At 47.6% G+C, this 13,506-nt stretch overlaps 1 protein-coding gene across 1 annotated transcript in view; it reads left to right on the top strand.

Annotated features, from left to right (window-relative positions):
* Window positions 1-96: 96 nt before the first annotated feature.
* The window catches only part of WDR3 (WD repeat domain 3), a 23,529-nt gene continuing 10,119 nt past the window's right edge, over window positions 97-13,506 (top strand). The window contains exons 1-13 of the mRNA XM_004689596.2: window positions 97-141; window positions 2,844-3,050; window positions 3,949-4,158; window positions 5,427-5,545; window positions 6,794-6,872; window positions 7,594-7,689; window positions 8,353-8,463; window positions 8,644-8,745; window positions 9,158-9,255; window positions 10,102-10,209; window positions 10,714-10,944; window positions 11,421-11,514; window positions 13,102-13,203. Of these exons, the coding sequence (XP_004689653.1) occupies window positions 2,880-3,050; window positions 3,949-4,158; window positions 5,427-5,545; window positions 6,794-6,872; window positions 7,594-7,689; window positions 8,353-8,463; window positions 8,644-8,745; window positions 9,158-9,255; window positions 10,102-10,209; window positions 10,714-10,944; window positions 11,421-11,514; window positions 13,102-13,203 (1,521 nt within the window). The 5' untranslated portion in view covers window positions 97-141; window positions 2,844-2,879. The remainder of the gene's footprint in view (window positions 142-2,843; window positions 3,051-3,948; window positions 4,159-5,426; window positions 5,546-6,793; window positions 6,873-7,593; window positions 7,690-8,352; window positions 8,464-8,643; window positions 8,746-9,157; window positions 9,256-10,101; window positions 10,210-10,713; window positions 10,945-11,420; window positions 11,515-13,101; window positions 13,204-13,506) is intronic.

The following is a 13,506-nucleotide window of genomic DNA, read 5'->3' as shown; positions in this document are numbered from 1 at the left end:
CCCGGCCGGCGCCCGCCAATCAGCGCCCGCGTGCGTCACTTCCTCCTGAGGCAGTGGGGGCGCCGGGCGGAAGGGCCCGCGGCGGGCCGGAAGTGGGTCTCGTGGGCGGGCCCTGTCGGCAGCCGCCGCGTGGAGGCCCAGGTGAGTTGCGCGGAGCGCCGGGGCCCGGGCCGGGGCCGGGGGCTCCCTTGCTGCGCCGCTGAGGTTCGCCCGGTGCTCGCGGGCGCCTCGATGGTGTCTGCTGCAGACGAAGTGGAGGGATTCCGGCGATCAGTAGGGCGGAGGGGCACTTGAGCGGCGGCGATCGCCCCGATGCAGTCCCGGGAGGCCGTGGTGGTCGGCCCGGGTTGGGGGGTGGGGGGCGCGTGCCATCCCCGCCTGGCGCGTGCCGGGCTCGCCTGAGGGTGCTCCCGCAGCGTGCTCGGTGCGCGGAGCTCTCCCCACACTCCCCGGACTGGATGAAGATTAGCTGGAGGGACGTCTGACAGGTCGGTTAGCCCCTCTCGGGTTCGCGTGCTTTGGGGGGCGGGGCGAAGCTTAGAAAGTGGGGGCGCTGGGGGCGCGGGAAGGTGAGGTATGAGCTGTCTCCAGAAGGCGTCCAGATCTGTGCTTGTGCAACGCAAGTGGTGGGCCCAAGTTGTGTGGAAGATAGTTGAAGCATCATCGAGGCGAAGGAAAAGCCTGCGAGAAGTGGACTCGCTCGGCGGGACGCGGCTCTCAGAGGCCAAGTCTCCGTGGGCTGACTGGACAATGCAGCCCTTCCAGTTGAGAGGAGAGTACCTGGAGGGCAGAGTTGCACGTCCGGAAAGGAAATCAACCAGTCTGACTTAACACAGAAGCTTTTCGAGAATAGAGCAATAAGTAGGATGCGTTCCTGGAAACTGTTAAGGGCTTTGGGGTGCAGTTGAAAACATCAGTCAGGTACTACAGCTTTTAAATGAAAAGAGTAAGAAGAAAGTGGAGGTTCAGGTGCTGGGTAGAAATCCAGTGCAGGGTCCAGTATTAAAGAGCTGGAACAGAAAGTATTGGACAAAGAGCAGAGCCAGGAAAAATCAGTCGATGTGAAGGTTCTTGACTAAGAGGAAAGAAGCAGGGAGTAGTTTAGCTTAGTGTTTAAAAGGAGAAAATTTGGAGTTAGGCTAACTTGAAAGTTGGCTCTGGCATTTAATAACTAAGTGACTTTGACTGTTTCACATCTCTGCATCTAATTTCCTGTTCTGTAATAAGAAGGTAAGAATAACACCTAAATTGGAAGGTTGTTGTGTGGAGTTTTTATACTCACATTAATAATAATGCTCTAGATGTGTTTCCGTGTGCTTTATGTTCAGTTCATTAACTCTGTTACTACATGTAATAAATACACAGAATTTGATACTAGGTATCAATACCTTGTAAGCACTTTCACTGTTATAAAATTCCTTATTAGTGAATCAGGATGACTACAGGGTTTTGAGCCTGAATGGCTGGGAAAATTGTGTATTTCAGTGTCAGAGAAAAGAATGCAAGCATTTCAGGAGCAAGTTAGGCTTGGCTAAAAGGCGTGCTATAGGTGATGTGTGGTGTCGAGTGGGGATGTCTAATAAGTATTTGTGTAGGTGGGCCAGACAGGAAATAGAGGTGTGGGAGTCCTGGGCCCAGGCTTCCCTGTGAAGTTTCAAACAAAAATACCATGGAAAGAGCTGGTAGATGGCTAGGTATGGTGAGGTGGGGGACAGTTGCCGCCTGGGGCTGGAGGATTAAGAATTGGGAGAGAAGAGATCAAACGGCTGAGGCTGAGTGCATTACTGCATGTTCCCATTATCTGCCCTTGATTTTTAACTGACTTATGTCAGTGCCTGAGAGAAGAAAAATGGGACTAGTGAGCAGTTAATATTAGAAGAGTTGACTATTTTTCTGCTCAGCTACACCAACAGTTTATAACCAGAAACACTAGAATGAAACCTAAAAGACTACCACCGTCCACACCAAAAATAGTAAGAATAGCGCCCCAGAAGGCTAGAGCTGCTGTCTTTAAGCTACATGGTTGTTTCCGGCTATGCTTTTCACTCCCAGATCGGTAGCAGACAGACTTACCTCCTTCACCGGTTGTGTCTCATCTTTTGATAAATTTTATCATCTTTTGATAAATTTTACTTAGTGCAGCAACGACGGCATTTTTTTAAAAAAGGAAGTTGCTTTTCCATTTCTGTGCCTGGCGCATGGCTGCTGGATTTGGAAATCACAGATCGGCATATACAAGAGCCGTAGTTGTCAGCTCGAACAACTGCAGCGGCAGAGGCAGCTGTTGGGGATGTTAGAATGTTGGAAATGAAAAACCTTGGGTCCTACCCCCAGAACTCGTCGCTGGAGAAGTGGGATGGTGGGGTTCCCGGCCATCTTTTCATAAGTCTTGGGGATTAGGATACAGGGTATCCTGTATCCTTATGGCACTGTGCTAGAAAGTCAGTGCCATAGCCAGGGAATTTGCTAGATCGCTGGTGTCTACAACAGTGCCTGCTTTCCGAGTGGGCTTACATAAATATTTTCAGTCCCAGACTGCCAATCTCTGAAAACTTTGATGGGAAAGAAATTGGCTGAAGTAATGCTTCCGCTGCCTCGAGGGCATAGGTCAGCTATTTGCGAAGTGGACCTGACTGACCAATTGGATGCTGGAAGAATGAGTGATTATAGGATGAGTCAACAATGGATAAAAAAATGAAAATGCTTGGGTATGTTATGTCAGTGATTTATTCAGAGCAAATAAAGTTAGACGTCCCGAGTTACCTGCTCTAACGCCTGACAAGCCTTTGGTTCTGCGAGCCTAGCCGGTCGGAGGTACCCAAAGGCATTTATCTTGGTTGCAGGTGCAGTCGCCTCCTCTGCGGTACCTGCTCTGCGGCATGGGGCTCACCAAGCAGTACCTGCGCTACGCAGCCAGCGCCGTCTTTGGCCTGATCGGCAGCCAGAAAGGAAACATTGTCTTTGTGACACTTCGCGGTGAGAAAGGGCGCTACGTGGCAGTGCCCGCCTGTGAGCACGTTTTCATCTGGGACTTAAGGAAAGGAGAGAAGGTGAGCCAGGCATCTGAGACGGTTGTGACTTAGGGGGGCTTGAGGATGGAGAGGCAGAGGAGGGAGCGCCCTGACTTAGCACGTGCAGGTTCTCTTGCGTGCGTGTCCCTGGAAGAGACTTTTTTTCCCCTCTGGGTCCAGACAGTCAGGTATGAAGTATGTTCTTGGCGTCCTTGTACCCTACGTTCCCAAAATCACACCAGATAAGACTTAACCTCTTAGGCATCCCTGTTCCGTGATTTTTACATGTAACTATTTGCAATCATTATTCCCAACATGTTTGCTTTTCTCTGCCTGTTCTCTAATGTTCACATTCTTCTATTTGCCCTGACAACCAGTTATAAGATATTCAGCATTTGAGAGGTATATTATTCTGCTGTGTTTCATGTATCTTTTCTGACTTATACAGGTAAAACCAAGAATCACTAAACTAAGCTTTCTAACTTTGTATGGTTGTAAAATGCCAGACTGACCACTTTTGCAAACCAAACAGAAATATCTTGATCTTGTCTACTGTGGCTCACAGAATGTTCTTTCTTGGATAGTTGGCCCTCCCAGAGTCCCTTCGGGGAAGGCACTAGAGTAGCCATTGTGCCATGCAGGTTGATGTCTTAGAAGGTGGGACTCAGTTGAAGGAAGGATAAGCTTATAACCTTCTATGGAAAAATCATTTGCTTTGGACATAAGAGAAGGACTTAGGAATTTATCCCATTGCTTGGGAAATTTCTGCATGTATTAGGACTTAGACAAAGAACTAGTTTTGCCCAAATCATAATTCCTTAATTAAAGAATTTGAGAGGGGTTGTAGAGTATCACTAATATTCATTCAGAAGCATGACCCTGAATTATTGATGCTCTTGATTTTTTAATGAACTGTCTTTGACTCATTTGATTTCAGATCCTCATCCTTCAGGGACTTAAGCAAGAAGTCACTTGCTTGTGCCCCTCCCCAGATGGGCTGCACTTAGCTGTCGGGTATGAGGACGGGTCTATCCGAATCTTCAGTCTCCTGAGCGGGGAAGGAACTGTTACCTTCAATGGACACAAAGCAGCTGTCACTTCCTTGAAGTATGATCAGCTCGGAGGCAGGTTGGCTTCTGGGTCCAAGGTGAGGCTTGAATCAGGCGCCCAGACTTTGATCTGTCAATAAGTGAAAGGTTTATGCTGAAGCAAATGGTTCGAAAGAATTGCTGGCTAAAACAGGGAGCGCTGTGTTTGTACAGATGGAAGAAATATTGTGAGAAAAATAGGTGAGAGTTGGGTTTATGTATAAAACTCATCATTCAAAATGTGTTATTTTGATAAAATAATAATGCAAGGTACTATTTTAGCCAGAATCATCTATTAATCTGTTAACTTTTAACAGAAAGTTAAAATGTTCTTCATGCTATATGCCCATTGGAGACTTAAAGAATGACATTTTAAGTAAACTAGAAGATATGTAAGTACATCTCTGATGGTGGAAAAGGACTGTCAGCATACTAGCAAAGAAAAATTACAAAGGAAAAGATTGCTAGATTTTAGTACTTTAATTTGAAATATTTGTTCATTAAAAAGCAGGTTGAAGGCACAAAGAACTAAAGAATGTATTTGATATTTTCAGTGTAAAAGGGAAAGATTAATATCATTCACTACTTGATAATTTATAATCAAGCAGAAAATAGACCTGGAGGTGAAAAACATTAGCAGTGTGAAGAGGTCCAATATATATGTATGTGTGTGTACACGCACATATATGTACACATGTATGTACGTATATGTACATTTGTGTGTATACATACACATATAAGCTAACTCTCCTATACATAAATGTACACAAATATATAAGCAGGTGATATACATATATAAAGTATACAAAACACACATATTTTCATTTTTTATATATCACATATACATGCACATTTATATATTACATGCATTGTACATACATTGTGTATGCATGTGTGCAAAATGTGTGTATAATGTATCAAAATAATATATAACAAGAAATGAAATGGCTAAAATAGAAGGATTTTTAAATAAATTATCATCTCTTAGAATTGATAATTATAAAAAATAATAACAAAGGACATGGGAAAATGGAAATAATAAAAAAAATAAGGGATTATGAAGTACTATGGCCAGCATTATCTGAATTTCTTAATAGGTGAATGGCAACACAAAAGAAAGCTAGATGCACACAAAAGAAAGCCAACAGTGCGAACAGGATCTCTGTGGTCATACCTGAGGGGTAGAATTCAGTAGCAGTAACTCCGCTTTCCAAGTTCCCTGTAAGGACCCCCCTGGGGCCTTTGTAACAGAAATGCTTCGTTCCTTTGTTTATCAATTTACCCTTACTGCGCTTAAAAAAGGCTGCCGGTCCTTTGCTCTCGTCAGGACACAGATGTCATTGTGTGGGACGTGATCAACGAAAGCGGCCTGTACCGGCTCAAGGGGCACAAGGATGCGGTCACGCAGGCGTTGTTTCTACGGGAGAAGAACCTGCTCGTGACCAGGTAGACACGGCGTTTCCTGTCTGTCGGCTTCTAGGTGACCGCGTCCAGAGAGCGCTGAGAGGGCTGCACGGGGCGTCTGCGCCCCGACTCACTACCCTCGCCGCACGCAGGCCCGGAGCGGCTCCTGTTCTCTGCTCTCCTCGCTCCTCTCTCCCCCCACCCAAATTGGTCAGTTATATTTCGAGCATTCTGATCTGTCGTTATCTCCCCCGATTTCAGCTTGTCCAGTGCCTGCGGCTCTTGGCTTGCCGTTAACAGAGTGGGCCTGGGAAGTCAGGCGAACAGAACACAGAGCGGTGGGCAGAGGCGACTGCCACTGACATGGCATTCCCCAGCTTGGACAGGGTACTTCTAGGCCTTCTGGGCAGATTAGCAGGTTGAACCAGTTGAAATTTCCGTTTACATTGGTCAGAGTAACAAAACGGCAGCGATTTCCTAAGTCAGCTTATCGTAGTCATCACACTTAAGAGAAAGGGGGTCCTGTGTGGCCAGGCCATCGCGAGAAGAACCACAGTGGTGGTCCAGAAGTTGTGAGAGAGCACGGAATGCCATGTCAGTGGCGGGTTTGCTCCTGGACACACTGGAGCGTGTTACTGCCCGGGAGAAGACGCCGCACCACGGGGAGGGAATATACAGCAGCTCCAGGAGCCGTGTACCGCGAGGGCTTAAGAATGTTGCTAGAGAGCTGGATTTTGAGTCTAGAAAGCACCATGGGCTGGCTATTGAGGCTGAGCTAGTAGACCTTTCGGAAAGCAGGGTTATCTGCACTGCTTATAAGGAGGCAACGGGAGTGGACAAAAAGACCACATGAAGCTATTCAAATGGTTCTGGCAGTGGAACTTCTGGCAGAAATGTATTGGAGGAAATCAGGGTTTAAAAGCTGCACCGCAGAGGCACTTTCAGGACGGAAACTGGCTGGACACGGTCTAAGCGGTCAACATTGCTAAGAGACAGTGGCCACGCTGTGATGTTGAAGATGGTCCATGACAGGTCGAGCTCCGCGTTAGTTAGCGCCTGAATTCAAAGTCCCTTTAGTGCGTCCGGTGAGAACTTTATTTTGTACCTGAGAACAGCAACGTGGAGAGTTAGGGTGACGGCACCTTTGCTTCTCAAAGAGCAGTCAGTCCGTTAGACTTAGCTGCACTGGACGCCATGGCTGTGTTTTTTCTTCAGAGGAAACAGAATCCTTCATCTCCTTGTCAGTTTCACGATTCTTCCTAGTGAGGTTTTTCTTCTTTCTTTTTGCAGTGGGAAAGACACCATGGTGAAATGGTGGGATCTGGACACCCAGCACTGCTTCAAAACAATGGTTGGCCACCGAACTGAGGTACACGCAGGGTCACGAGACAGGGAAGCCCTCGGCAGTGCAGAAGGAAGGGACGTCCTCGGCTCCCAGGGGTGCTCTTGGGTTCCCGGGGACGCAGGAAGGCCAGGGTAGTGGGGAAGTGCTGGCCGTGGGAGCCCATACAGGCGCTCTGGCCTCGTAAAGGCTGGCGTCACAGAACCTTTGCATCCTCCCCTCTTGACATACAAGGCTTCTAAAAACAGATACAGGACCTAATGGGGCAGAAGAAAGCTAGATCTGTTGCTGATTTGCAACACTACTGTTCTTTTCACTGTTCGACTTTTAGCTATTTGAGGCTGAAGATCAGGCAGTGGATATTAATGGAGCATCGTCTGTTTGCTAGGTGCTGATAGAGGCAAAGACTCAGGCTTGAAGTCAGCATTTCACTGGGTCTAGGTGCTGATACAGGGTAAAGACTGAGACTTAAAATCAGCATTTGACTGGATTTAGTTGGGATTTATGCTCTGCATCCATTATCTAAATATAAGGATGGGAGATTAAAAGAAAACGTTCAGTATCTGTAAATAATCCCAGCCTAGGCCGCCTTGACTTTCTAAAGAGATTTCTCTTGATGCATTTTGAAAGCGTTTCCTTAACATAATTTTCTTAGACCTTGGAGTGAACAGAGATTTCACTGCAGTGCATACCGTGTCATCCTGGAATCTCCTGGTCCTATTGATCGAATCTTTCTGATACCGTGTAGGTGTGGGGATTGGTTCTGGTGTCGGAAGAAAAGCGACTCATCACTGGAGCTTCCGACAGTGAACTGCGAGCGTGGGACATAGCCTATTTGCAAGAGGTAACTGCTGGTTCTGATCACGGCCAGTGCTGTGTGTCTGCAGGTTCAGAGACTCCTGGGATATGAATCAGATGTGACCACTGAAGTGTCCATACAGTGCCAGAGGGGACTCTGGTGACCCAGCTGGTTCCTGTGCAGCTTGTAGGCAATCTTTTTCTTTTTTTTTAAAGAGGTATTTATTAATGCAGACAGAACGGGGTTAAAGGCCAGAGATGCAGGGGTGAGAGGACTCACCAGAGACAGAGTGAGGAGCACAACAGGCGGATCTACTGAAACCCACTGCTGAGGGAGCAGCGGGCAGGGCAGGAGAGGTCTGCAGCGCTATGTGGGTCACTCCCTTGTTGGGGGATCAAACTCCTGCTGCAGTGGCGATGGATGGCTTCACAGAGCTGCACTTCAGCCCTCTGTGCCACCAGGGAAGGCCCACAATTTTGTTCTTTATTATGTGTTCCACTGTCCTTACTTACTGGAACCTGGGAGAAGCTTTAGGCTTGTAGCTTCTGGCAATGCCAGTGTTCTGTTTGGGGGCTTTACCTGAGATTCTTAGGCTTTGGGTGTTCATGGTGGACTTCAATGTATCTGTGACCCTTTCCCTTCAAACAAAATTCTGTGTAGAACTCAACACATTTATTTCAGCTTGTTTTCCTATTCTTGTGAAAACAGATTGAAGACCTAGAAGAACCAGAGCGCAAAAAAACTAAAGGGTCACTTGGGCTGCAGGACACCCCTGAAGAAGAGGATGGCACCCCGGAGGTGGACGAAGCGCCTGAGGATGTAATTCTTTTTGCTTTCTTATCCACACTTGAGTTGAGTGGTGAGAAAAAGGAGCATTGAACATTTTTAAAATGTTCATCATTTTAGGCTGTTGTGTTTACCTGCATTTCTTGGAATCACGTCTTTTCAGCGCTTCTGCAGAACTCACATTTCCCCTTCCTCTCTCCTGCCCGCCCTCAGCGCATCCTCAGGTGCAGAAAAGCAGGCTCCCTCATGCGGGAAGGCAGGGACAGGGTGGTGAACCTTGCGGTCGACAGGACGGGCAGGATCCTTGCTTGCCACGTGAGTGCTGGGCCTAGGGGAAAGGGACAAAGACCAGGCTTCCAGAAGTTTGTTTTCGACTCGTTTTCAGTGTAGCAATAAGTTTTTCTTTGGTTGTTTTAATGATTTAGTAAATGGACCTACGATCCCTAGTTTCCACTAGTGTAGTGGCCATAATGCTCTATGATTGTTAACTTAGGGCTCTTGTTTTTAGCGACCATTTATTTAATGCCTGCTTTTCTACGCAATTTTAAAGCTAGTCTTCAGAGCAGTATGTCAAACTTACAGTTGAGAAAGCAAGTCAGATTGTTATCTAAGGTTATACATCTCATAAGGAAAGAAAAATTAATGTTATTGTTTAGTTTGTACAGAAAATAATAAGCTAAGTCACAAATAACCTGCCCCGGACTCAGATCAACTTTTGTCTTTCTAGGGGACTGATTCTGTGCTGGAAGTGTTTTGTATCCTCTCCAAAGAGGAAATTCAGAAGAAAATGGATAAGAAAATGAAGAAAGCTAAAAAGAAAGCAAAGTGTGTTTTCGTGACATTTACTGATAAGTGTCCGGGATGGGCCACACTGATGATGGAAAACTATGACTTTTTAAGGAAATTCTTGCTTTATTAGTAATTAAGTTCTTGAGTCACAGCAGTCCACATTTGAAAATCCTATTCAGTTTTACAGCTTTATGGCGAGCATGTTCCTGGTCCCGAACTTGGCCACACAGCACCCCAAAGACTGCACAGATTTTTAATGATAGTCTGTGAGCTAATTCCGAGAGGCCTGTGCTGTGTCTTTAATGGCAGCATCCAAATACAGAAGGAAGCTGGGCTGCATGTTGCTAAACCTTTGGGACTGTGAGAAGCAAGACTTAACTGCTCAGCCACCTAAGTGAAGTTTGTAGGCAGGAGAGCCTTGAATTGGCTCGCTGTCACCTCGGTTCCACATGGGCTGAAACTTAACCATGTTTCAGTGAAATAACCTGTCTGACTTGGCAAAATTTTTGAGATCTGCTCTTGTGTATGTGACATGGTTAGATCATGGATTTTCTAAAAAGTCCTGGAGTTAGGAAAGTTTACCAGAAACATTTCAGTGGAATAATATGCATCACAAAGACTTGCCCCAGCAAGTTTTATGGACAGGTTCATTCAGAAACCTTTTATTGAGGGTACCCCTTAAGTGGAAAAGTATATTTGAGACACTGTCACAAAGCATTTCCACATATGCTACGCTGTTGAATTTTCCGGTCAACATTGATTAGTGACCCGCGCAGGGTCACACGGCCTGCTGTTCTTGGATCCAGAACTTGAGCTTAGGTGATAACAAAGCTGCTTCTAGAAGAGTGATCGTATGATACTCTTTCCTTCCCTGCCCTTCAGATTAAATTCTTGCAAAGGGGAAGAGGAAGGTCTTGATGTCAGTGTGGAAATGACTCTGCAAGATGAAATTCAACGGGTGACTAATATCAAAACATCTGCCAAAATCAAGTAAGTAAACATGTACTGAAGTCACTTAAGTATTGTGGAACTGGATAGTGCCTGCAAAGCTGACTGGGCCTTGTTGTGCAGCGTTTAAGCAGCCCCTGAATTGCGCAAGTGGGACAGTGATAGGGGAACCCCGGGTCACCCTCAGCTCCCGCTGCCCTCATAGGGGTCCACCACTCATCACGTCAGGCCGAAACAAAATACCCTTGTATCTAGTCACGCTGTTTCCCTGCTACCTAGTAAGCAAGTTCATAAAGGATTTAAGGTCTCGTGAAAAAATATAGACACAAAAATTATTTGTGAGAAATGGAACCGGAGCCTAGGTTCCTTTGATTAAAAACCTCTCCTTGACCTCTGCTAGTGCTCATCACTCGTCTTGGTAAAAGTCTTCAGAGTTGATCTGACTTCCTGCAGATGGGGGACACGCAGCCAGCCCCTGCCTTTCAGCAAAGGGTAACCTCGTGGGCTGAAGCGGTAACCAGGACACTTGGCTGTTTCCTCACACAGATCCTTTGACCTGATCCATGCGCCTAAAGGAGAGTTAAAGGCTGTCTTCCTGCTGCAGAACAACCTGGTGGAGCTGTACTCGCTGACGCCATCCACGCCCACACCTCAGCCCATCAGGACGAGCAGGATCTCCATTGGGGGGCACCGCAGTGACGTGCGGACACTGTCCTTCAGCTCAGATAACATCGCTGTTCTGTCAGCAGCTGCCGATTCCGTGAAGATATGGAACAGGTCCGAGTAGGAAATCTGCCTTCCGTAGCTTTACCCAGCAGTGTTTTCCTCCCTTGAATTAGTGGTCAGCATTCTTAGAGGTCAGTTACTTGCTTCCTCAAAGTGTGGCTTCAGTGCATTCTGACCACAGACCTGGGAGTGCAATGTGGCCCCAGTGACCTTTTTGTGTCTGGCACAGGAAGTGCCTGGATTGTCCTTCTCTGAAGCTGTAGCAGTACATGGCTGGAGAAAAACCCAGAAACATACTCCCTGCGCTTTGAGCTCAAGTAGCATCTTGGTGCTGCCAGAGATTGACATCATTTCTCTTTCCTTACTCGCCTAGATGAACATTTCATACTTTTCTTCCTCAAACTTCACACCTTAACACCCGTAAGCTTCCTAGTTCGCTAGACAAATGGAATCATCCAGAAAATACTCATTCGTTCCCATAGCACCCGCCAACTTAGCTTCCGTTGCTTATTCCTTCTTTCTCGCAGGTCTACGCTGCAGTGTATACGCACGATGGCCTGTGAGTACGCACTCTGCTCATTCTTCGTGCCTGGTGACAGGCAGGTGATCATAGGAACAAAGGTAAGCAGACTTGTTCTTGGATCTTGGAGGCTTTTCTCCTCAAGGTTCTCCGAGTTGTTGGAACGACCTGCTTCTTTTTTAGCATACAGGAAATATATTAGAGCTGGCTATATGGGGATTTTTATTTTCTTTGCATTAAAAAAGAAATCAAACCATATGTGAGATTGTGAAGACGTGACAACCGCTCCCTTGAGATAAACGTCGCTCACATTCTGTGGGCACACGTCCACCCTCTTCCGAGCACGACATGCTTGTCCTCATGGAGACAGATGCTGCACATGTTAAGTGCCGAGCGTCAGGTCTGGCTGAAGACGCGTTCACGACAGACAGACTGACCAACTCCTCAGAGAGCTGCTAATCTGGCTGGTTCTGGGGGATGAGCGGACGTGGGTTTGGCCTAACTCCCCTATCCAGTTTGGAGCGAGTCATATTGCTTCTTCATGTGTTTCCTTATGTCCATAGTGGGGTGTTGCTGAGGCTTGCTTTTTCAACAGTGAGTTTTGCACCTGATGGGCCCCACTCTTTAACTTTCTGCAGTCAGGCCTCTGCACAGTCAGTTAACCCTCTCAGCCCTGGTTATGAAGACCCTACTTCAGTTCCCAGAACGCTTAACAGAGACTGACGACAGGAATGGCTAAGAAAAGCTGAGCAGAGTCAGCAGGGTAGTGGTGACAGTTAGCTGGGGTAAGGCCTAGGGAACTTTTTAAAACGTGCTTTGTGGATACTTGTAAGCATTATCCCCATAAGCCAATGCTACCTTCTTCTTTCTTTCTTTTTTTAAATTAGAAACCTATCTCTGACAATGGTTTGCTTTCTTTCCCTCGTCCAACAAAAGTGTAAGATAAGCTGGGAAGCGATTAGGTCTGGTGTCTGGGAATAAATGTCAGATTTCATGTCAGAGTTTCCCTTGGTCCTCGTCCATGCTCTTAACAGATGTCCTTCCACTGTTAGGGAACACACTTAGCGAGATCAACCTCATTTTCTGCCCCCAACAACTGCACAGGCTGATGCTGTGAAGTCATTTTACAGATGAGCAGAGCGCCCCGGGGTGAGCCCTGCAGCAGCCAGGCAGGGAGGCGTCCCGGGGACCTGGCTCTTGTACTCACTCTCTCCTCGGGTGCAGGAGCTCGTCCTGGGGCTGCCTGGACGCCCCCGGGTGCAGACTGGTGCTCCTCACGTCTGAACCTCGGAGGAGGAAGTGAAACCTGGCTGGAGAAAGGTTGCTGAAGCAACGAGTGTAGGGTGATCCACCAAAGCACTGATTCCGCTTCTAGAGCGGTTTGGATTTGCTGCTCGCTGTTACTGACTTGCTTACGGACATCACACTCACCTTTCAAAGTTGGGGAGCCAGCGGCAGGCGTGCAGTAGACAGGGCTGTGCGGTCTCAGCTGTGCGCAGACCCCGGGGTCCCGGCTCTCAGCTGGGGCCGGGCGGCATCTGTTCGTGGAGGCTGGGGAGGCAGCACAGAAGTGGGGGGCCCTGTCCTCAGCTGTCGGCCACCGGTTGCCGCTTGGCCATGCGGCCTTCTCTAAACTGACTTTTAAGCCTCAGTGCAGAGGTGCTGTGTTGTGTGCTGTGTCTCCATAGACGGGAAAGCTGCAGCTTTATGACTTGGCCTCGGGCAATCTGCTGGAGACGGTGGACGCGCATGACGGAGCCGTGTGGGCCGTGTCTCTCTCTCCCGACCAGGTGAGCACCGGAAGCAAAGGCCAGACTCTGTTCTCTGTGGCGTTTCCCGCTTCTCGTATCCAGGCTGACTTCTTTTGCCCTGGCTTCTGTGGCACATTCTCACTTTCTAGTGCCCGGACTTCCTCCATGACGCGGGCTCGTCTGGCTGGCAGGATGAAGAGGGTAGACTCTTAGTCAGCTGCTCTTGGGCACCACACTCTTCATCCGCAGGGTCTTTTTAAAGAGTGATTTTATTCATTTATGCAAACGAGCTGGGGTACAGGCCGGAGGTGTAGGGGGTTGAGAGAACTCACCAGAGACAGA

Source organism: Condylura cristata, unplaced genomic scaffold (assembly GCF_000260355.1).
Source record: "Condylura cristata isolate star-nosed mole 26May11 unplaced genomic scaffold, ConCri1.0 scaffold00026, whole genome shotgun sequence".
Taxonomy (NCBI): domain Eukaryota; kingdom Metazoa; phylum Chordata; class Mammalia; order Eulipotyphla; family Talpidae; genus Condylura; species Condylura cristata.
The sequence above is the reverse complement of the archived record's forward strand: the minus strand, read 5'-3'. Positions and strand labels throughout refer to the sequence as shown.